Source organism: Erythrolamprus reginae, unplaced genomic scaffold, assembly GCF_031021105.1.
Source record: "Erythrolamprus reginae isolate rEryReg1 unplaced genomic scaffold, rEryReg1.hap1 H_5, whole genome shotgun sequence".
Lineage (NCBI taxonomy): Eukaryota > Metazoa > Chordata > Lepidosauria > Squamata > Dipsadidae > Erythrolamprus > Erythrolamprus reginae.
The window spans coordinates 211,411-236,705 of NW_027248506.1; the positions used below are offsets into that span (position 1 = coordinate 211,411).

Sequence of the window (25,295 nt, forward strand, 5' to 3'; positions counted from 1 at the left end):
ACAAATGTATAAATAAATAAAATAAATAAATAACTTTTCACCGGAACTCTCTCTGTTGTGCCATTCCCGGGTCGAAATCTATTGGTCGTGCCATTCCCGGGCCATTTCCACAATACAAAACTTCATCTGTTATTCAGTCTCTAGACGTGAATTGGCCTTGGTTTGAGTGATTTCTTTTGGTGATTTAAACTTTGTTTAATTTCTGTGGTCCCTGCTTGGGTAACTTGTTTAAATCCATATATATTCTTGTAATTTGCACACAGAACTTTCTCTTCCCTGAGTCTTTGAATCTGATGCTTTCCCCACATTGATGTCTTCTTTTAGCACACAATGTAGAAATGGCCTTTTCATGTCCAGATGTTTCGTTTGCGTCATTTGCTGTTGTTAGGCTCACCAGCATTCTGATTTTTGTGTATTTAACTATTCGAATGCATGTCTCATTATCATCTGCAGGGTATTTTTGTGAGTAACATGCCACAGCTATTTAAGACCGCTTTTGTCGTCTTCTGCACGACATTTGATTTTGTGTTTGTTCATTTTCAACCTTTCGATTCTATGTTTGAAGGTAATAAAATAAATGTCCCGATCTGTGTCTGTTTCTTTTGCTTTTCTCTACTTTCCATTAGTTTGTAGGAATTTAGCACCTATCCCCCTCCTGGAGGAATGAAATATTTTAGGAAATTTATTTATTTATTGATTGATTGATTGGACTTGTATGCTGCCCTTCTCCACGGACTCGGGGCGGCTCACAGCATATACCAAAAACATAACAATACAGTTTATCCAGTTAATATACTAAAAAGATTCTTAAAAATTCTAACTTTAAAACATTCATTTGCATTCATTCAATAATCACACTAATGACATTCGTTGGTCAGGGGAAAGGTCTAATGTCCCCAGGCCTGGCAGCAAAGATGTGTTTTTAAACTCTTTCGGAAGGCAAGGAGGGTGGGGGCAGTGTGAATCTCCAGGGGGAGCTGATTGCAGAGGGCCGCCCCCCCCACAGAGAAGGCTCTTCCCCTAGGCCCCACTAGCTGACATTGTTTGGTTGGTGGGAGCCTAAGTAGACCCACTCTGTGGGACCTTACTGGACGCTGGGATTCGTGCGGCAGAAGGCGGCCTCAGAGATAATCTGGTCCTATGCCTTGAAGGGCTTTATAGGTCATAACCAACACTTTGAATTGTGTCCGGAAACCAATCAGCAGCCAATGCAGTTCACGGAGTGATGATGAAATATGGGCATGCCTTGGAAGACCCATAACTGCTTGCGCGGCTGCATTTTGGATGATTTGAAGTTTCTGAACACTCTTCAAAGTTAGACCCATTTAGAGAGCTTCCCAAATATATATACAGTGATACCTCGTCTTACGAACCCCTCATCATACGAACTTTTCGAGATACGAACCTGGGGTTTAAGATTTTTTTGCCTCTTCTTCCGAACTATTTTCACCTTACGAACCCGCCGCCACTGTTGGGATGCCCCACCTCCAGACCTTCCATTGCCAGCCAAGTGTCCGTTTTTGTGTTGCTGGGATTTCCCTGAGACTCCCCTCCATGGGAAACCCCACCTCCCGACTTCCATGTTTTTGCAATGCTGCAGGGGAATCCCAGCAGCGCAAAAATGGGCGCTTCGCTGGCAACGGAAGTCTGGAGGTGGGATTTCACAGCGAGGGGAGCCTCAGCGAAATCGCAGCAGCGCAAAACATGGAAGGCTGGAGGTGGGGTTTCCAATGGAAGGGAACCTCGGGGGAATCCCAGCAGTGCAAAAACGGGCGCTTCGACTGGCAAAAGGGGTGAATTTTGGGCTTGCATACATTAATCGCTTTTCCATTGATTCCTATGGGAAACATTGTTTCGACTAAACAATGTCGGTTGGCATGGACCATCACTGGTAGAAGCAACATGAGAAAATATTATTTTACTGTTTTTAATAGGAAAGTGAACACAAGAACAAGGGGGCACAATCTGAGGTTAGTTGGGGGAAAGTTCGGAAGCAACGTGAGAAAATATTATTTTACTGAAAGAGTAGTAGATCCTTGGAACAAACTTCCAGCAGACGTGGTTGGTCAATCCACAGTGACTGAATGTAAACATGCCTGGGATAAACATAGATTAAGATAAAATACAGGAAATAGTATCAGGCAGACTAGATGGTCCATGAGGTCTTTTTCTGCCGTCAACCTTCTATGTTTCTATGGTAGAGTGTCCACTCAAAGACCTCCAAGGTCTTCCTCCAAATTCTGTTCTTATTCAAAACCACTTTATAGAAATTACGGTATAATCAGTAAAACAGAAAAAAAAAAACCCCGATACAGCCACACAAGAAAAGTACCTTTAAGCAATAGTTTGGAACTCAAAGGCACGAATTTGTGTGGTTTTTTTCCCCTAAAGAGAAGTTTGTGCTGAGGCTTAACAACTCGCCTTTTCAATGCCACAATTATCTTCCTTTTCCAGAGTTGCCTTTAGAGCTCTCAGCACCCTTTATTATACTGTAGGTCAGTGTTTTCCAACCTTGGCAGCTTGAAGAGATCTGGACTTCAACTCCCAGAATTCCCCAGCCAGCGAATGCTGTCTGGGGAATTCTGGGAATTAAAGTCCAGATCTCTCCAAGTTGCCAAGGTTCGGAAACACTGCTGTAGGTAATGCAGATGTAAAGGCCAGAACTTATTAAAGACACAGTACATTACAGAACCTACTAAGCTCAATGCTCCCCAGAGAAAGCTCCACATCAACTGGATGCGTTCACAATGTCAAATGTAGGAAGTTTGACACTCTTTGGTCTCTCCTTCCAAGATGTCTTGGGCCCAGATCTTCAAGTTTCTGGATCCAACTCAAAGTTGGACCCTAGGGAAGGTTTGCTTATTTGCTGATGACTCTAAAGTGTACAATAGGGTTGATATTCCTGGAGGCGTCTGTAATATGGCAAATGATTTAGCTTTACTAGATAAGTGGTCAAAGCAATGGAAACTGCAGTTTAATGTTTCCAAATGTAAAGTAATGCACTTGGGGGAAAGGAATCCTCAATCTGAGTATTGCATTGGCAGTTCTGTGCTAGCAAAAACTTCAGAAGAGAAGGATTTAGGGGAAGTGATTTCTGACAGTCTCAAAATGGGTGAACAGTGCAGTCAGGCGGTAGGCTGTTTTGTTCCTTATTTTTAACCTGGAGAACTCTTCAATAATCGTAACATCTAAGCAACAGCACAAATTTAAAGAAGTGTGAAGTGTGAAAAAGGATCTGGGAGCTTTGAGTAAGATGTGACTCAGGAATGCCCATCCCTAAGACACATCTATTAAAAAAACCCACTTGTATTTGGTTTGTAAATACTTTCAAGAGGGGAAGTTACATAAAAATGCTATTTCCTACTGCAGTGGACATCTAAACAGGCACAAAAATATACTTTTGGGGTTGGCCCCAAAGCTATTCAAATATTTTAATTCCTGCTGTACTCATCTTCTGGGCAAGTCCTTATCCTGGATTAATATTTGCCAGCTAGGAGAAACAACCTTGAGCTTAGAAAGGTATATTTAAAAGGCTTAAGCAAATTGAACACCGGCTCCTAAAATACCACTTTGTCTCACATCAGATAAATTCTTTAAAGGAAGAGTTGGTTGACTAGACCAATGGCATTCATGTCTTCCCTTTATTTATTTGTTTGTTTGTTTATGATTTGATTTGATTTGATTTGATTTGAACACCACCCTTCTCCGAGGACTTGGGGCGGCTAACAGCATATAATATAACAATACAGTACAACGGCAAATCTAATTAAATTTAAAATTACAATTTAAAAATCCAATATTTAAAAACAAACCTGGTGACATAGTTCAGTCTTAAGACTCTTACGGAAGGCAAGGAGGGTGGGGCAGTGCGAATCTCCAGGGGGAGCTGATGCCAGAGGACCGGGGCCCCCACAGAGAAGGCTCTTCCCCAAGGCCCCGCCAAGCAACATTGTCTGGCTGATGGGACCTGGAGAAGGCCAACTTTGCTGGACCCCCAGCTGAGGACAGAGGCAAAACAGTGATTCAAGATAAAAGTACATGATGAGATTTATTTATTAGTTATTTTTCAGCAGGGGTGTATGCGGTGCTCATGGAGGGGTAGCACCTCTGGTGTAGGAGCATGTCATGTCCAGCCCATTTAGGGCAGCTTTGGGAGCAGCTAGTTCACCTTTGGTCCCCACCTGTCACTCACCTCTCACCTGTGACTCCTAGTAGCTGTAGCATGCATGGGGGCCACAGCCCGGGCAACAGCTTCGACAGGCTGGCCAAACCAAAAACTCATCTCTAGTAACAGAGATAAAGCGCAACCCTGGGAATAAAAAAACAATACCAGATTAGATGAACATCTGGACTTAGATATGGCCTTCAAAAGTTACGGAAGCCTCCATGCTTGTCCCTGCTGAGTGGAGTCGCTCAGAGCTATAATTTAGAAACATCTGGAGAACCACAGATTTGGCATGATATTAGTTCCCAATGTCCCCAGTTAAAAAAGCAGAAGGCTAGAGTGGTTAGCCTTGCCTTGCTACCACAGAATATGAGAACTACCCACACCAAACAAGTGTCCCATTTCCATCTCCACTCTTCCCACCAGAGAAACTGCGGGAGGACACCATTGAGACGAACACAAACACATTGCAGTAACCCTGAACACCAGGAAAAGGAAACAACAGCAAAATAGTTACCCATGGAACTTTATCCAAAAAAATGCCTGACCACTCAACCCACTACAGTGCAGCTAACAAAAGCTATGAAAAAGATAACACTGCCATAAATTTAAAAAGTATATTGGATACCAACAAAAGACTATTACAATCATGTGGCATCATTGTAGCACACAAACCAACTAAAAAATATTTAATTAGAATTTTAGGGTTGTTTTTTAATGCATTAATTGGATTGCTAGTATTGTTTCCTGTTTTTCTGTACATGTTATGAGTCGCCCCGAGTCCTCGGAGAGGAGTGGCATACAAATCCAATTAAATATTTTTTTAAAATCTAAATCTAAATCTAATCCCAGCGACCAGTTAGGTCCTACAGAGTTGGCCTTCTCTGGGTCCCATCAACTAAAAAATGCCGTCTGGTGGGACCCAGGGGAAGAGCTTTCTCTGTGGCGGCCCCGACCCTCTGGAACCAACTCCCCCCAGAGATCAAACTTGCCCCCACCCTCCTTGCTTTTCGTAAGCTCCTTAAAACCCACCTCTGTCGTCAGGCATGGGGGAACTGAGATATTCCCTTCCCCATGGCTTATAAAATTAATGCATGGTATGTCTATGTGTATGATTGGTTTCTTAAATAATGGTTTTTAAAATTAACTTAAATATTAGATTTGTTTATATTGTTTCACTATTGTTGTTAGCCGCCCCGAGTCTACGGAGAGGGGTGGCATACAAATCTAATAAACAAACAAACAAACAAACAAACAAATAAATAAATAAATAAATATTGAACAATTAAAAAGCACAACATATAAAACAAAAAACCCAAGTCTATACAATTTAATTTAAAATCAAAACTTAAGATTTATTCCTTTGCTAAAATGATAAACTGGCTAATTCCCAAAACTCCAGACAATTTTCAAAGTGCGATAAAAAAGAACAACCACATAAATATAACATAGCACGAGCAATTAAAACACCATAACAAATCCTTAAGGAATAAAAATCCTCCAAAAAAGCCCAAGTCTTATGAATTGGGGATGTGTACAAATTTCACGATGCAATACATTCCTTTTGGTTTGGACCTCTAGAGAAAAGCTTTACTTCTATTCCTAATAAAACACATAGCAAAAAACCCTCTTTACATTGTCCTTTGCGTATGTGCACAAACTCTTGGCCATATTCAGTGTCAGAGAACATCATAAATTTTGGTTTAATATGCCAGAATCTAAACAGGTAGTGTAGCACATCCATATCTTTCTTATTCATCTTCAGTCTTACTGTGGTCCCTCATCCAGCTCTCTAAGTTAGAAGAAGGCATGTGATGTCCACGTTGGAGAAATACGTTTTTCGTCACACCAAAAAATCAGTACTTGGAGACTTTGCAAGGAAAACCTGAGTATGAATAAATAGAAGCCTTTGACAATAGGCAGGCCAGAATATGTGATTAGAAGCATCATAAAAATAGTTATTAAGAGTAAACTGGTGCAACAGATAGCCGGATCTAGGTGTCACTAAAATGTTACCTTTTGGTTAGAGAGTCTCTCCTGAACATCTCGAAAGGAAAAGGCAGGAGAATAAAACTATAATCACAGACCAGAGACTTATCTGGCATTCATAATATATATTATCTTCCACAAACAAGTCATAAAATATACTTATCTAGTATTTTGCAGGAGTGTGGGATAAAGAGAAGTTCAATTTAGTGCAAAGGTACCTAATAATTTCAAGGACAAAAAAAGGGATTAGTGGGTTTCCATTTAAGACCATGTGAAGTTGCTAAGCTCCAATTGGTTGCTTAGAAACTAAACCACAGTTTATATTCTTGCAGGGTACCATTCTGGGTCTTTATCTCAAAGACCAGAGGCACAGAAGCACCCAGTACCCCAATGATTTTTCAACTATTCACAGGCGTCCAGCAAAAAGGTGAGTGGATTTTTTTAAAAATTGGAAAAACAAAGTTTGCCATATAATTGCTTTATTAAAAAAAATATGGAGGGATAGAATCTATAGATTATTGAGTATACCTTTTCTCCAAATTTGAAATTCTTGCACTGGCTGGTCCATTTTAAAATCAAATAACAAAATTTAAGCGAGAAAGACCAAAAGTGATTTAGCATCATTCTACTGCACGACAGCTGCGTTGTGTATTTGCGTAGATTTGTGTACCACAAATTTGTACGTAATAGACAGAATTCCAAGTGTAAATCTAAATAAATAGATCACCTCTTTATCCAGAAATGTTATGATCTTGTCTGATGGATTTTTGCCATTTGTGAAAAGAGCTAAAAAAAAAAAGACCTATATAATTATGATAGAGTAGTTTCTGTGACATTGTTCACAGTAGGGACAAAAGTACAATTAATTTTTTGTAAATACAGTAGGTACCATTGAATTGAGTTCAACTCTTAATGCCTGGAAGTACAAATGTTCCATTTTGACTTGTTCATTTCAAAACATGAACAAAACCAATTCTAACGGTAATTATACATATCAAGGTGAAAAAAAATCCCTTATAGCTTTTCTGGAGTGTTTAATCTATGGACATTCTCATAAGGTGTAGAGAAAAAACTTGACGTGGTAGGAGAAAACTAACTCCAGTTTTGAAACCAGCACGCCTAATTAACTATAAAAAAGCTCAAAAATCAAACTCAACAGAAATTGTGTTACAAATTGTTCCCCAGTGTTATCGGCCTTGGGGAAAATCACCCTCCCCAGGTTTCCGGTTTCTGGAGAGAAGCCTCCAGAATGCAAAAAATGGCTCAACGGGCAAACAGGAAGTTAGTTTTTCCGAACTTCCGGTTTGCCTATTGGGCCATTTTTCACACTTTACACACACACACACATATATAAAGGAATGGATTTATATAAGTATTAAACTCTTTGAGAGAAATTATGAATGATTTGATATATAAGAAATGTATTACTATACCTATGATGGATTGTAAGCGGTTGAAAGCACAACAAAATTGTAAATTAAGTGAATTAAGCAATTTATATATCCATCCTATGGATATAACATATATCCATCCTAAGATAAAATACAGAAAATAGTATAAGGGCAGACTAGATGGACCATGAGGTCTTTTTCTGCCGTCAGACTTCTATGTTTCTACCGCCATCAAATTAATTTACTATAAGATGTGTTTGATGGATATGTACAAAATGATGAATCAATACATATTGTTTTGTTTTGTTTGTTTGTGTTCTTTTTCTATTCTCTTATTCCTTTATTATGTATGTTACACTCTGTGTTTTTCAATGTGTTTTTTATGTTTTGTTTTAAATTTTAAAACTGAGGATGTCTTGTTTTAAATTCAGGGAACTGAGGCAGTTATGGCTGCAGAATCTAACATGCTGATGACACAGTGTGAATAAAACTTTGAGGATTAAATAGGGCACTCTTCTAGCTAAAGACCAAATTGACTGTGGTATGAAATGCATAGTTGGTTTTAATGGGAAGGTTTTTCCTCAAAATGTGAATAATTTAAGCTGCGAATGCTATCAATTACTGGAACTTCAGCAGAGGGGGAATTTAATGTCAAACCTGATCCTTAAGCAGCTGCATTTTGAATTTGGGTAGATGCTATCTCAGCAGCTGTATTGAATTTAGTGGTGAGATAATGATGGCTTGTTCTTTCAGCAACTGGAAATGATCAGAATGTAGAAGCTGAGCTTGGACTTTCACAAAGGGGTTTTAATTCTTCTTCTGGAATATCTAGATGAAATCAGTTTTTTGGGAAAAAGTGAAACACATGATGAACAGATTTTGAGAGAATTTATGCACAAGATCATTTTATTGCTATCTAAATATTCTTCCAAAATTTGACGAATAAAAATAAGAACTTGACCTGTTCCTTTAAAATAATATAATTTAAACCAGAATGGAGTGAGGAAACTGTAATAAAAACCAATAACAATGTATAAGTTGGCTTGCTACAGGTTGAAATCCCTATAAGTTGCTAGAAGGCAATTAAGATGTTAGGAGAATTCAACACACTGGGAGATAGAGGAAACAGGAAGAATTTCTGGCAACATCATGTTAAAAAGTTATTTACTGGAGATGTTATCCCACATTTAAACAGACAGATTCTATTCTATTCTGTTCTGTTCTGTTCTGTTCTATTCTATTCTATTCCATTCTATAGTATTAGGTACACTTCTATTTGGTGCCCTTGGTTCCATTTCTCCCTATCATTCTTATCCTTCTATTGCTTTGAAACCTAGGACGAAAAGATAACAGAAAAAGGATGGTGTTAATATTTCTCTCATGTACTTTTGGGGTTTCTTTCCACAGCTTAATCAGGTTTGGTTGGCCTCTTCTGGTATGAATGCCCCCTTGTTTTTGAACAATTACAGTAGTAAAAATCTGCTCAAGGAGACTAACCACCTAGTCCTTCCTCTACATTAGCACAGTTGTTTCTGGATAGCTCACAACCAAGGTATGAAGGCTACAACTTCGATTTTTCTACCATTGCCTCTTCCTCTGTCTTTACCGGGATTCAGTTGTATACAGTATTATCTGCAGGCTTAACGGTTCCACCTGTCCATGTTGAGCAGCTATGGGGGAAATTTTATAATCCGCTGTTAGTAAGTTATCCCATAGACAGAAATTATTGAGGAGGCCAACAGCTGATTGGCTCTAAACTCCCCATCTTTGCTCTTGAGTAGAAATAAAACAGATGGATCAATTTTATGACATCAACTTTGAAAAAAAAAATAGAAACATAGAAACATAGAAGACTGAGGGCAGAAAAAGACCTCATGATGCATCTAGTGTGCCCTTATATTATTTTTTGTATTTTATCTTAGGATGGATCTATGTTTATCCCAGGCATGTTTAAATTCAGTTCCTGGGGATTTACCAACCAGGTCTGGTGGAAGTTTGTTCCAAGGATCTACCACTCTTTCAGTGAAATAATATTTTCTCATGTTGCTTTTGATCTTTCTCCCAACTAACTTCAGATTGTGTCCCCTTGTTCTTGTGTTCACTTTCCTATTGAAAACACTTCCCTCCTGGACCTTATTCATTGTTGCATTTGGAGCAATAGACTCCATCAGTTAACTCATTTCATGAAGCAGCATTTCTTTTTACCATACTTTTCTTGAATTGGTTGTCAATAAGTTGTCAAACATTAGCAGAGAAAATATATCTTACTGCCTCCTTCACGTTTCTACCTACAATTTTATGACTCTGAGATGCCCACTTTTTTCTTTTTCTTTTTTCTTTTAAATATATTTTTATTGATTTTTTAGAATTTTACAAAAAACAAACAGAAAGCATAAAATGTACCATCACCATACAGAAAAAAAAATCCCTTCACCAGGGAAGAATCCATTTTGTATCCTTCATTTGCTTTGTCTCTGGGTTACATTGTTCATTCTTTATAGAGTGATTGGATTTTATTTCTTACATTTGCATCGCTTACTGATGTTGTTAATATATAATTTTTAACCTTCTCCCACCGCCTCATTGTTGCTGCTAATTTTCCTTCATTATAATTATGTAGTCTAATTTCCATAATTTCATAGTGAATGTGATCCGCCATGTATTTGCACCAATTTTTTATCGTCCGTTTATTATCATCTTTCCACCCAAGCACTATTGTTGCCTGGGCACTTTCTATCGCTGCAATTTTGATTTCTTCGTATTCTTTTACCTCGCTATTTTTTATCAATAATGCTGCTTCCTTAGGTTTTTTCCAATTACCATTCGTAATTTTATTCACTTCCGTTTGTATTTGTTTCCAGAATTTTTGAACTTTATTACATTCCCAAAACATATGCATAAATACTCCTTTTTCCTTGCACCCATGCAGACAATTTCCTTTCTTCGTTGTTTGAAAACGTGCTAATTGTACTGATGTAGTATTTTTCTTCTCATCTCTCTTATTCTTGTGTTTTTAATTTTTTTTTTAGCCCACTTTTTTCTTTAATGGGAAAGACTTTTTTAAAAAAATAGGCATGATATGTGAACCTCTTTCTCTTATTTGAAAGTTACCTCTGGTCGTTTCTCTTACCATTTCAACACTGCTTCCCAAAGATATTTGAAATTGAGAAACCTCCTCTATTCTCCTTTCAATTGCCTGTTTCCACCCCACTGTGGAAAATTGAAAACCTAAGTGGTTTGAAAAGAATGTTTCAATAGGTACCTTGGTTGTAACCAAAGCGCAATAATGAACTCTTAAGTACTTTAAAAAAAGAACCTTGAGGTTTTTTACCTTGTGATATACTGGACTTTGCCATCTATTTATTCTATATGTTTCTCTTGAAGCCATTTATCCTCCACCTAAATTGGGATGTCGCATCTTCTGACAGCTAGAGACCTATTATTATGAATTCTCACCTCTCTGGTGGTTTCATAGGGCCTGAACCTTTATAGCTGCTGAAACAGCTTTTTCATGGGACAGAATCATTTTACCAACATAGAGGAGATGATTAACAACTCATGTGGCTTTTTTGGTCTTGGGTGGCATATCAACCCAAGGGCTGGTGTTGATAATTAAAGCCTACATGAGTATATTTGCTGCCATGCCTTTGAGAATAAAAAAACACAACAACCCTCAGCCAGTTATAGTGGTCACAATAATAACTTCCAGATGTTCTTGGGATGTTTTAAGGTCTTCAAATGTACAGAATGCAGAGGGAACACAATCTATGTGCGCAAATCAGTAAATATGACTTATTTGTTCAGTGTGAAATATGACTTATTTGTTTATGTGTTGAGTTCTGGAGACCTCACCTACAAAAAGATATTGATCAAATTGAACGGGTCCAAAAACGGGCTACAAGAATGGTGGAAGGTCTTGAGCATGAAACGTATCAGGAAAGACTTCATGAACTCAGTCTGTGTAGTCTGGAGGACAGAAGGGAAAGGGGGGACATGATCCAAACATTTAAATATGTTCAAGGGTTAAATAAGGTTCAGGAGGGAAGTGTTTTTAATAGGAAAGCGAACACAAGAACAAGGGGACACAATCTGAAGTTAGTTGGGGGAAAGATCAAAAGCAACATGAGAAAATATTATTTTACTGAAAGAGTAGTAGATGCTTGGAATAAACTTCCAGCAGATGTGGTTGGTAAATCTACAGTAACTGAATTTAAACACACCTGGGATAAACATAGATCCATCCTAAGATAAATTACAGAAAATAGTACAAGGGCAGACTAGATGGACCATGAGATCTTTTTCTGCCGTCAATCTTCTATGTTTCTATGTTTCTATATGACTTATTTGTCTCAATGACAACCTCGTCAGTGTAAGAAACAATGTTAGGTAGGAAGGAATTGTGTGTTTATTTAATTGTTGATTCTCAGGATGCTTACTGAGACTATTTAGACAAATACGGTACTCATAAGATTACCTGTAAAGACCCTATTGTTATCCAAAGTAAATTCTAACTCCAATATCTGTAAAGCAAGTCCCCCCCCTCAAAGTAGGGGGAGGAAAAAAAGAACAGGTTAGAGCTCTCGGAACTCAAAGTTTAAACTATTTTAACTGAGTTTAAACTAGCATGGTGTGTTGTTCTTTGTGTGCCTTGTATTGCACAAGCAAGCACTTATGCAGTTGCAAAGGTTTTGGGTTAAATATAGCAGCCTTTCTGAAAGCCAGATTTCGGTCTTTTTGCAAAAACCAATATATTTTTAGACTACTCATGGGTAGTCTACTATTAGCCTCTTGCAATGGCCCTGAGCCAATTTCATATGAATGGGGGACCTGTGATCTACAACTGAAGAGGTTAGCAGGTAGTTCTCCCCTAGTCAAGCTGTTTGATTTTAAAACAACTTGTGGTTGGATAGAATAATGTTTCTCAGCCTTCAGAAGCTGTGGGTATTTCATCTCTGGAAGCTTTTAAGAAGAGACTGGACAGCCATCTGTCAGAAATAGTATCGGGTCTCCTGCTTGATCAGGGAATTGGACTAGATGACCTACAGGGTCCCTTCCAACTCCGTTACTTTATCCCAGTGGTCCCCAAACTACGGCCCGCGGGCCACATGCGGCCCACTGAGGCCATTTATCCGTCCCGCCAGTGAGTGACAAGAGCACAGGGAAAAGAGAGAGAGAGAGAAAGAAAGAAAGAAAAGGGAAAGAGAGGGAGGGAAGGAGAAGTGGAGAGGAAGGAAGGAGGGAAGGAAGGAAGGAAAGAAGGAGAAATGGAGGGAACAAGGAAGAAAGGAAGGAAGAATGAAATGGAGGGACAGAGGAAGGAAGTTTTGGAGGGGGGTAATTTTTTTAAATTTTTCTCTCAACATACATTCAAACAATACAGTGTACCATCTAATTTTCCATGAATACAATGTGGTATTTTGTTAGTAACTAATATCAATCATCAAAAAAGTTGCAAAAGGTTTTTTTTTCTAATGTTGTCATCCAGTTACATTCATTTTCTTTTAATTAAATTCCCTCCTTAATGTTCCTTCAAAAAGTGCAACACCAATTATATTTCTAACTTATTAACCATTATGCCAAAGTGCTTCCTTCTTTCTTTATACATTTTTCATAAGCCAAGAAAACCTTGCATAGCCAATCAGATGTTAACAAAAGAAAATTAAAAACAAAACATAAACATATATGAATTTCAGATCTTCTCCCCCCTCTAAATAGTACGTTCCCATTTTGTTTTTTACTTTAAAACAAGGTATGTGCAGGGTGCATAGGGATTTGTTCATAGGTTTTTTTTATAGTCCGGCCCTCCAACAGTCCGAGGGACAGTGAACTGGCCCCCTGTGTAAAAAGTTTGGGGACCCCTGCTCTATCCTTACAACCTTGACAGCTTTAAGATGTGTGGCCTCCAACTCCCAGAATCCCCCAGTGCGCCAGGTATCCTAAAGTCATCAAAGTTCAAAAATACTACACGAGAAATATAGTTTGACTAAACAGAAAAACTCTTGTTTGAAACCAGAATTACTAACACCCCCTTGATCTGAGTAATGAGAATAAAAACAATTCTTCAGCAAAGTTTTTGTAGCAAGAAATCATAATTGTCAGCATCTCCAGTGACCCTTCTACTCTCCTTTAGTTTCCCTCCTGATAGCTATTCTAAATACTGTCTGATCAAATGTTATTAGTTAGAATAGAATAGGATAGGATAGGATAGGATAGGATGGATTTTTTTATTGGCCAATTGTGATTGGACACACAAGGAATTTGTCTTTGGTGCAGATGCTTTCAGCGTACATAAAAGAAAAAGAGACATTTGTCAAGAATCATGTGGTACAACACTTCATGATTGTCATAGGAGTCAACTAAACAATTTTTATTAATCAATATTAATAAAAATCTTAGGATACAAGCAACAAGTTACAGCCATACAGTCCTAAGTGGGAGGAAAAAGGTGATAGGAATGATGAGAAAAACTAGTAGAAGAGAGTGCAGATTTAGTAGAAAGTCTGACAGTGTTGAGGGAATTATTTGTTTAGCAGAGTGATGGCATTCGGGGAAAAAACGTTCTTGTGTCTAGTTGTCTTGGTGTGCAGTGCTCTGTAGCGTCGTTTTGAGGGTCGGAGTTGAAATAGTTTATGTCCAGGATGCGAGGGGTCAGTAAATATTTTCCCCGCCCTCTTTTTGACTCGTGCAGTCTACAGGTCCTCAATGGAAGGCAGGTTGGCAGCAATTGTTTTCTTCTGCAGTTCTGATTATCTTATTTTAGAAACCAGTGGACTGGATGGGAATAGAAAAACATTGATTTAGGTTGGGGAGATCAATCAGGTATCAATTTTAGATTATACAAACTCCTCCCCCCCCAGCCTCATCATCCTTCAGAGGAGTCACATACGTTTGACATTTGTTGACTTCAAAGCAGTTTTTAACTCTTTCTAATTAACTGTGCAACAAATTGGAGACCTTATCCATTCATAGGTGCATCCTGATATTCCTTATTAAAATATTGTATGAAACAGAACACCCTACGAGACTAGACTTTCAATCCTGGGCCTAGAAAGCCTAAAACTAAGACGCCTTAAACATGATCTAAGTATTGCCCACAAGATCATATGCTTCAATGTCCTGCCAGTCGGCGACTACTTCAGCTTCAACCACAACAACAAAAGAGCACACAACAGATTTAGGTCCCTCCAGACAACATTGTTTAGTCGACAGGACCTGGAGAAGGCCAACTCTGTTGGACCTAACTGGTCGCTAGGATTCATGCGGCAGAAGGCAGTCCTGGAGATATTCTGGTCCGATGCCATGAAGGGCTTTATAGGTCATAACCAACACTTTGAATTGTGACCGGAAACTGATTGGCAACCAATGCAGACTGCGGAGTGTTGGTGTAACATGGGCATACTTAGGGAAGCCCATGATTGCTCGCATGATCGGAAGTTTCCGAACACTTTTCAAAGGTAGCCCCATGTAGAGAGCATTACAGTAGTTGAACCTCGAGGTGATGAGGGCATGAGTGACTGTGAGCAATATATGCTGTCAACATTTGTATTACGAAATGGATTACTTGGTATTCATGCTAAAATGTACTTTGATTTCTTCCTAGGTTACAATACCAAATATGAAGACCCTGCTTCTCCTTACCACCATTGTTGGACTAGTTGTTGCTTCTCCTGTAAGTGAACTGAACAATAACAAAAAAAGAACTAAAAGGGTCACATGACAAGGTGATCTACTAGATGTAGTAGACCAGTTTAAACAAACCTGGTGATCCAGTAGTTAGATCCAAAACAAACCTGCACAATGGCTTGTTTAGAAAAAAAAAAGGAAAATAGAAAAGTAGTTTCTGGGGAACTGGTGAAAACCATGTTAATTCATTCTAAAAATCTGCAAAGTCAAAGGCAATTAGTTCTAGGCTCAAACAAATTTGAAATCCTGATTCACACATTCTGAGTCGCCGCAAATTCACATGTTGCAATAAAAATGTTTGCTTATGTTCTTGGTACTTATGGACATGCTGACTAGGACTTCTGGGAATGGTAATGACTACATATCTAACATTTGGGAAATTGCTATATTGACAACAGATGGCTTTGTGGCACATAATAACTGATTAGGTCTCATCCCATGTTTTGCAGACATTTCTGAAAAAAATGTTGAGTACTAATACAAGACTGGAAATTCAGTTTTTCTTCTTACTTCACTGGCTGTTCCATGTTGATTATTTAACAGCATCGTTCAGCAGGTGTTAAGTAATCTGTCAGTATTGGAGATGGTTTTATGCCACCCCAGTGTGTTGACTGGTTTATGCTGTTTTCTGTCCCTCCCCTAAAATGGAGAGGGACAACTTGTGACCCTGGAGCTGGCAATTTATCAGCAGCCCCACTAGCCTAATTGCCCCAGCCACAGGTGTTCTCCCTTACCTTCTATAATACTTGCGCAGTTGTTCCCTTCTCGTCATAAACCTGCGCCTGTGAGCATCTATGAATCCCTCTTCCTCCGAATCTAATGATGATTCACTAATGGGGTCATTAGCTAATGGGCTGCCTGCATCTACCTGACCATCCGATCCTGCTTCACTCCCAGAATCTGCCCTTGACACAGAATCCTCGCTGTCCAAAGCTGTTGGCAGCAAAACCGGTCTCTGATAATGTGAGGATTCGCCCAAACCAACACCCACAGTCCTCAGAGCAGGAACTGGCCCAGAGCCAACCACAACAATACCCAGCGAAGTGTTACCAAACTTGTTACTACCACACTGTGGGTGTGGCTTATGCAGTACACCCTGCATTTTCTTTCAAACATCTTCCAGTGCAAATTGGGTGCTCTGGGGTGGAGCTCCATTTTCACTACCCCACTGCATCCCCCCGTCCAGGCAGTAGCCCACCCCGGCATATACCCTATGATTCCTTAAGGCAGATTAAATAAAGGGAGGGGTGTTGCTCCAAAATCTGTACTTTGAGTAACATGTCTCTAAATATATTCATATGCTAATATTTCATGCTTCTTTGTGACAGATCCAGAGGAGTGATGTGCTTAGAAGAGGCCCCGGGGACAATCTTAATTCTACTAAAAGAGATCAAAAAATATTAATTAATCCTGCCCATGAAAATGAGCGGAAGCAAAGCAGAGATGGTGATCGCCCGGAAGGAGGAGTATTGCTCCACCTCAAGAAACAGCACGTCGCAGCAGGAGAAATCTCTATAGGTGGCACTATCAGCCCCTATGGAGAGCCTCAACACTCAAAGGAGGGGCAGCTGCTTCAGGACGGCGTAGGAGGACTTGCACAAACCACAAGGAACAGCCGGTATCATACGCAGGAAAATCCGGGTCAATACCTTAAAAGCTCTCAGGTGGATCTCCTCAAAGAGACCAGCCACGTGGAAGAAAACTACATTGAGGGTAAGAGAGAGAACGATTCCTTTGCTGAAAAACAATCTAGCGAGGGACTCCACACCAAGCATGGCCTGAAGTCAAGAAAAGATGTCGGTGTGTCCCCTAAGGAGCGTTACAGCTTTGACAGCTTCGACTTATACGATGAGGGCATGCAAGGAGATGACCCGGGCTACGCTGATGACTCTGATTCTGGCGAGAGCAATTCCCACCAGCAGCCCGGGGCAGCAAGTAGTTCGAGCGATTCGAATGACGAGGGGTCAGAACAATCAAGCCACTCAGCAAATCCCGGAAGCCCAGATGGTTCCAATGGGGCGCAAGACACCAGCGACTCTCAAGATTCGAGTAGCTCAAGTGACTCGACTGATTCTAGTGATTCAAGCAGCTCCAGTGATTCCAGTGACTCGAGTAGCTCCAGTGACTCCAGTGACTCAAGCAGCTCCAGTGACTCCAGTGACTCAAGCAGCTCCAGTGACTCCAGTGATTCAAGCAGTTCCAGTGACTCCAGTGATTCAAGCAGTTCCAGTGATTCCAGTGATTCAAGCAGTTCCAGTGACTCCAGTGATTCAAGCAGCTCCAGTGACTCCAGTGATTCAAGCAGCTCCAGTGACTCCAGTGATTCAAGCAGCTCCAGTGCCTCTAGTGATTCGAGTAGCTCCAGTGACTCCAGTGATTCAAGCAGCTCCAGTGACTCCAGTGATTCCAAAAGTTCTAGTGACTCCAGTGATTCCAAAAGTTCTAGTGACTCTAGTGATTCAAGCAGCTCCAGTGACTCTAGTGATTCGAGTAGCTCCAGTGCTTCCAGTGATTCAAGCAGCTCCAGTGACTCCAGTGATTCAAGCAGCTCCAGTGACTCCAGTGACTCCAGTGATTCAAGTGACTCCAGTGATTCCAAAAGTTCTAGTGACTCCAGTGATTCAAGCAGTTCCAGTTCCTCTAGTGACTCAAGCAGCTCCAGTGACTCTAGTGATTCTGGAGATTCTAACAGTGATTCTAGTGACTCTTCTAGCAGCTCCAGTAGCTCCAGTAGCTCCAGTGATTCCAGCGATTCCAATAGCTCCAGTGATTCAAATGATTCCAGTGACTCCAGTGACTCCAGTGATTCTGGTGATTCTTCTGAATCCAGTAACTCTAGCGATTCCAATAGTCCAAGTGATTCCAACAGCTCCAGTGCTTCCAACGCTTCGGATGATTCTAATGGCAATAGCAGCTCCAGTGATTCTGACAATTCTAGTAATTCCAGCGGTTCAAAATAAACAAAACTATTTGAGAGGCGAAACAGTAGGAAAAAGCTTCACGTATGAATATAATAAGTCAAAATGGTAGCATTGTTGTCAAAAGAGTGATTTTGATAACCGCTTCACTGTATTAGGCAGGAAAGTTCAATGAAGTAACAAATTCTTAAACCTTTTTATGCAGCACTTGGTGTCTAATTTGGCTGCTCTACTCACCTCACTATTGTAAAAAAAAAAAAGATAACTATCCGTGAAAAATATATATTCACAATTACAATAAAATCCTGAGTTCTCAACCCCCCCCCACCTATTACAAGCCCTAAACAAATGTTAGATTTCACCAGTAATAAAAAAAACAAGAACCCCCCCCAAAAAAACATTGGCAACTAGTTCCAAACTGTTTTGTGAGCAAAGGGTGCTCACAAAAATTGGATTAATAATAGTCTACTTTCTCCAGACATCCATTTGGAAATTAGAAGTCTACATGTGTACGTATGTGAATATAGTTCCTCATAATTCTTTGAGGAGTGTCACAATATTTAAGGTGGGCTAAAACCAAATGCTTGTTCACCCTTTGCATTCACCATCACAATGTGCATTCATTTTTTAAAAAATGACGTCAGACTTGGCATAATACATGAGTCTACCCGGCGTTCAGCAACCGTATGAACACAATGTGTAGATTTGAGCATTTTAAATTTAGAGTGCGCTAAATACATAAATAAATTGCTTTCGAGTGGATTACCAGATCTATAGGAACACATAATTAAGCATTAAAAAAAAATATTGCAGACAGAAAGTGATGCAAAGTGGTTCCTCTACTTACGAACTTAATTTGTTCCCTGATCAGGTTCTTACGTAGAAAAGTTTGTAAGTAGAAGCAATTTTCCCCATAGGGATCAATGTCAAAGCAAATACTGCAGAAAGAAATAAAAGCTCGGAATTTGGGTGGGAGGAGGAGGAGGAAGAAGAGTAGGACAGTCGCTGCCCAGAGCGAAGGGAGCATTTCTTTTCTCTGGGTGCTGGCAGAGGTTTATCCCAGAGAAAGGAAAATGCTTCGTTCGCTCTGGACTGCCAAAGCCTCCTTCAGCACCACCAACAGACTCCTCTGGCAGCCCAGAAAAGCCCGAGATGGCCGGGATTAAAGGGGGAATGGCAGGAAACTGGCCGGGCCTTTGTGCTGCTCTCAAATTTCCTGGGAAATTTTTACGGGCTCAGGTTCTTAAGTAGAAAATGGTTCTTAAGAAGAGGCAAAAAAATCTTGAACACCCAGTTCTTATCTAGAAAAATTCTTAAGCAGAGGCACCACTGAAAATGGTGGGGCCAAATTTACTCCACGTCTGATATTCTTTAGATGTTTCTAAACTACAATTGCTAAATTTCTCAGCTCTCCAGCTAGGAATTCTGATAAATGCAATCCTCATTCATGCAGAGGACACTTGGTTGAAGAAAGCTAGAGTAAACAAACCTTTCCTTTTTGGTGTCCTCTGTGATTTTTCTCTTTTTTTGACATTTGTTTTCTTTTCTAATTTGGTGGAATGTGGCTTCTTATTATAGAACTCGGGTGTGGAATCATGACAGCACCACAAAGCTGGTGTGTTTCTTCTTTAAAGCTCAGGCTATGCTGTATATGTGCTCACAACGTCTCTTCCAACTTGCTTAAAAATATTATTAAGCAATATTATTAATAATAAAGCAATATCCCATCAAATCTTGGACACATTATAGACCAGGGGTGTCAAACTCAGTTTCATGGAGGGCTCCGTTTTCAGCCACAATGGCCTCCTGCAGCCCTCGGCCAGTGAAAACAGAGCTCAGGGAGTCCGGGTGCTTCCTATCTGAGCTCCGTTTTCAGCCACAATGGCCTCCTGCAGCCCTCGGCCAGTGAAAACAGAGCCTGGGCAGTCAGTGTGTGGCCTCTTCAAGCTCCATTTTCATTGGCAGAACATTGCAGGAGGCTGAAAATGGAGCATGGGAGGGCTGCTCTCATCCTACCTCCTCTTACAATACTAGACCACACAGTCTCAATAGTAGAGACCTCCATATCTCAAGACCTAAAATGGTCACCTAACATCAAAAAAGTCATCAAAAAAAGCACAACAAAGAATATTATTTCTGCGCCAACTCAGGAGGCTCAAACTGCCCAAAGAGTTGTTGATACAGAGGAATCATTGAGTCTGTCATCTGCACCTCTATAACTGTCTGGTTTGGTTCTGCAACCCAACATGACAGACACAGACTTCAGAGGATAATCAGAACTGCAAACCTCCACTCCCAACAACAAACAATTGCTGCCTACCTGCCTTCCATTGAGGACCTGTAGACTGCATGAGTCAAAAAGAGGGCGGGGAAAATATTTACTGACCCTTCACATTCTGGATACAAATGGTTTCAACTCCTACCCTCAAAACTATGCCATAGAGCACTGCACAACCGAACAACTAGCCACAAGAGCATTTTTCCCCAAATGCCATCACTCTGCTAAACAAATAATTCCTTCACCACTGCCAAACTATTCATTAAGTCTGCATTACTGTTAATATTATCTTCTCATTGTTCCTATCACCCATCTCCTCCCACTTATGACTGTATGACTGTAACTTGTTGCTTGTATCCTTATGATTTATACTGATTGTTTCCTAGTATGATTTGATTTCTTATTTGTACCCTATGATTGTCATTAAGTGTTGTGCCTTGTGATTCTTTATCTTTTCTTTTTATGTACACTGAGAGCATATGCACCAAAGATAAATTCCTTGTGTGTCCAATCACACTTGGCCAATAAAGAATATCAATTCAATTCAATTTTATCTTTCCTGTCCTAAAATTCACAGTTAAATTCTTTCCTTCAAGCTAACCAGAATTTGCACATTTCCAGCTTGGAGTGCAGTTACATCCAGAGTACATGAACATATTCTGTAGGAGCTAAAAATGGTCTGATTTCTGGGAATGCCACCAGTGGCACAATGGTTTGGCAACTTTTGTGAGTCCAAAGATATTTTTGCATCATCTGATCTGATATTTTTGACCATCTATTATTGGAAACATCCAAGCTGGATTTTTGCCTGGGTTTTTCCTGTAACTATTAGCTTTGCTGTATATTTCACTCCATAATCCATCCCTTCCCAATCCCAAAGTGTTCGTTAGGATTAAGCAATTAATTAAAACAAAACTGGTTCGGAAACATGTGAAGATAATAAACCCAAAGGTAGGTACATTAAGTCTGTAGACTTCAGCAATGCAACGTTGGTTACAATTTTGGGGAATTGTAGTCCAGTAAGATCTGAGGGCCTCAAGTTTTTCATTTTTGTGTTGTAAGAGTATATTTATTATTTAATAGGAAAGTGAATACAAGAACAAGGGGGCACAATCTGAGGTTAGTTGGAGGAAAGGTCAGAAGCAACATGAGAAAATATTATTTTACTGAAAGAGTAGTAGATGCTTGGAACAAACTTCCAGCAGACGTGGTTGGTAAATCACAGTAACTGAATTTAAACGTGCCTGGGATAAACATAGATCCATCCTAAGATAAAATACAGGAAATAGTATAAGGGCAGACTAGATGGAACATGAGGTCTTTTTCTGCCGTCAGTCTTCTATGTTTCTATGTTTGTCAAAGCAATAAACTTTGTTCAATGTTGGGAAACAGAATCTGAACTCCAAATACGAACTGAATAATCAAATTATCACAGATAACCCCCGCTCGGTTAAAGACCTCGGTATACTAATAACAAAATATTTAAGTGCCAAAGCCCACTGCAACAACATAGCCAAGAAGGCTTCAAGAGTTGTAAACCTAATCCTACGTAGCTTCTGCTCTGGCAATCTCTCACTACTTACCAGAGTTTACAAAACTTTCGCCAGACCCATCCTCGAATACAGCTCATCTGTTTGGAACCCATATCGCATCTCAGACATTAACACCCTTGAAAATGTCCAAAGATACTTCACCAGAAGAGCCCTTCACTCCTCCACTCGAAACAGAATACCCTACGAGACTAGACTTTCAATCCTGGGCCTAGAAATCTTAGAACTAAGACGCCTTAAACATGATCTAAGTATTGCCCACAAGATCATACGCTGCAACGTCCTGCCTGTCGGTGACTACTTCAGCTTCAACCACAACAACACAAGAGCACACAACAGATTTAAACTTAATATTAACCGCTCCAAACATGACTGTAAAAAATATGACTTCAGTAACCGAGTTGTCGAAGCGTGGAACTCATTACCGGACTCCATAGTGTCATCCCCAAACCCCCAACACTTTACCCTTAGATTATCTACGGTTGACCTCTCCAGATTCCTAAGAGGTCAGTAAGGGGCGTGCATAAGTGCATTAGAGTGCCTTCCGTCCCCTGTCCTATTGCTCTCCTATATCTCCTATACCTTTCTTCTATTCCTATATCTCTTCTTCTATTCTTTTATTGATATGTTCTATTACTTTATCTTCTTTTCTATTCTTTCATTGATATGTTCTATTCCTATATCTCTTTTTCTATTCTTTCTTAGATATATTTTACTATGAGTGTATCCTCTATAACTTTCATTATGTATTTTACTATGTGTATACCCACTAAAACCCTCATTGTGTATTGGACAAAATCAATCAATCAATCAATAAATGTTCTAAACAACAAATAACAACATCACCCATTTCCTCCCATGTTGACTGTATGACTGTAACTTGTTGCTTATATCCTACGATTTTTATTAATATTGCTTCTTCATTGCTTATTTGACCCCTATGACAATCATTAAGTGTCGTACCACATGATTCTTGACAAATGTATATTTTATTTTATGGACGCTGAGAGCATCTGCACCAAGACAAATTCCTTATGTGTCCAATCACACTTGGCCAATAAAATTCTATTCTATTCTATTCTATTCTATTCTATAAATTTGAACTTGAATCGTCATTTCAAGTGTGCTGAGTTGGCATCATATGACAATGTCAACCTGTGATTTGGTTGGGTATTTTTGCCTTGGAGCTTCAAGCCTTCTTTGTAATTAAACTTGGCCACGAGAACATCAGGAGCTTTGAAGTTAATGCCTTGGCAAACCCAAGTGGTTTAACTTTATATCACCGTTAACACTAGCATGACAAAGACAGCCTGGCAGAAGATCCTGAAAAGGAATCAGGCCTTGGGTTGTGCGCATTGGCAACCCTTACCCAACTTATAAAATTCATCAAAATAAGCTTTGAAACTATGGGGAAATTCCACTGCAAGTTATATTGAGGAAACAACCACACTTTTACCTAAACTAAGAGATTAATATTTGTTCTGGTCCCACTAAAGCCTCTGTTAATTGGAATAAAGGCTTGCTGAATGCAGAGATTTACAAAACAAAAACATCACCTTTATTTTTCTTTCTTCTGTTACAAACTGCTTCATCGACAGGCAGTCGCTTTTATCTCAGTCTTTAGTAGCTAAATCAACATAAAGCATTCTCCAAGCATTCCTCCCTTCATCTTAAGATTTATGGCTAGGCAGCATTAGCCCAGGGTAATAAAAACTGCAGTTAAAAACCACATAACCACTTGTCCGGTCAGTGAAGCGGTGGAAGTGATGTACCGGTGCCTGGAGGCTGTTGGGGCCTGGATGGGTGTCAACAGACTCAAACTCAACCCGGATAAGACGGAGTGGCTGTGGGTTCTGCCTCCCAAGGACAATTCCATCTGTCCGTCCATAACCCTGGGGGAGGGAACTATTGACCCCCTCAGAGAGGGTCCGCAACTTGGGCGTTCTCCTCGATCAACAACTTACATTAGAGAAACTTCTTTCAGCTGTGCCGAGGGGAGCGTTTGCCCAGGTTCGCCTGGTGCACCAGTTGCAGCCCGACCTGGACCGGGAGTCATTGCTCACAGTCACTCAGGCCCTCATCACCTCGAGGCTCGACTACTGTAACGCTCTCTACATGGGGCTACCTTTGAAAAGTGTTCGGAAACTTCAGATCGTGCAGAATGCAGCTGCGAGAGCTATCATGAGCTTTCCTAAATTTGCCCATGTTACACCAACACTCTGCAGTCTGCATTGGTTGCCGATCAGTTTCCGGTCACAATTCAAAGTGTTGGTTATGACCTATAAAGCCCTTCATGGCATCGGACCAGAATATCTCCGGGACCGCCTTCTGCCCCACGAATCCCAGCGACCAGTTAGGTCCCACAGAGTTGGCCTTCTCCGGGTCCCGTCAACTAAACAATGTTGTCTGGCGGGACCCAGGGGAAGAGCCTTCTTTGTGGTGGCCCCGACCTTCTGGAACCAACTCTCCCCGGATATCAGAGTTGCCCCCACCCTCCTTGCCTTTCGTAAGCTCCTCAAAACCCACCTCTGTCATCAGGCATGGGGGAATTGAAATTTCCCTTCTCCCTAGGCTTATAGAATTTATACATGGTATGTTTGTATGTATGAGTGGTTCTTTAAATTGGGGTTTTTTAGATTATTTTTAATATTAGATTTGTTTACATTGTCTTTTTATACTGTTGTTAGCTGCCCCGAGTCTTCGGAGAGGGGCGGCATACAAATCTGATAAATAAATAAATAAATAAATAGATAGATAGATAGATAGATAGATAGATAGATAGATCGATCGATCGATCGATAGATAGATAGATAGATAGATAGATAGATAATGATGATAGATAGATAGATAGATAGATAGATAGATAGATAGATAATGATGATAGATAGATAGATAGATAGATAGATAGATAAAACAAAGCTTACTTCAGAGCCGCGGAGAGGCACCTCCATATTGATTTATAGCAGAATTTAAAACTCCATCCTTCTTCTCCACTGACACGAAGACATGACGAATTAATTACTTAATTAATTAACCCATTCCTCTCCTTAATATTTCTCCCCTGACACTTGTTCTCTTCGTCTCTGTAATCATCTGAAATGTTGTAAGCCACCCCAAGTCCTTGGAGAGAGGTGACGTATAAATCCAATTAATTAAAAAAAAAATTATAGTAATAATTTGTTTCTGGAACTCTGCACCTTGATATGGCCCAAGGGCAATCAATCCATGTAAATGGTACAGGAAAATTAATATAGAATAGAATAGAATTTTATTGGCCAAGTGTGACTGGACACACAAGGAATTTGTCTTGGTGCATATGCT

General features: G+C 39.9%; 1 protein-coding gene across 1 annotated transcript in view; it reads left to right on the forward strand.

Moving 5' to 3' along the window:
* LOC139155725 (dentin sialophosphoprotein-like) overlaps nt 1-18,302 on the forward strand; it is a 57,068-nt gene extending 38,766 nt beyond the window's left edge. Inside the window, exon 7 of the mRNA XM_070730992.1 lies at nt 17,161-18,302. Coding sequence (XP_070587093.1) covers nt 17,161-18,188 — 1,028 coding nt within the window. The 3' untranslated portion in view covers nt 18,189-18,302. The remainder of the gene's footprint in view (nt 1-17,160) is intronic.
* Nucleotides 18,303-25,295: the final 6,993 nt, after the last annotated feature.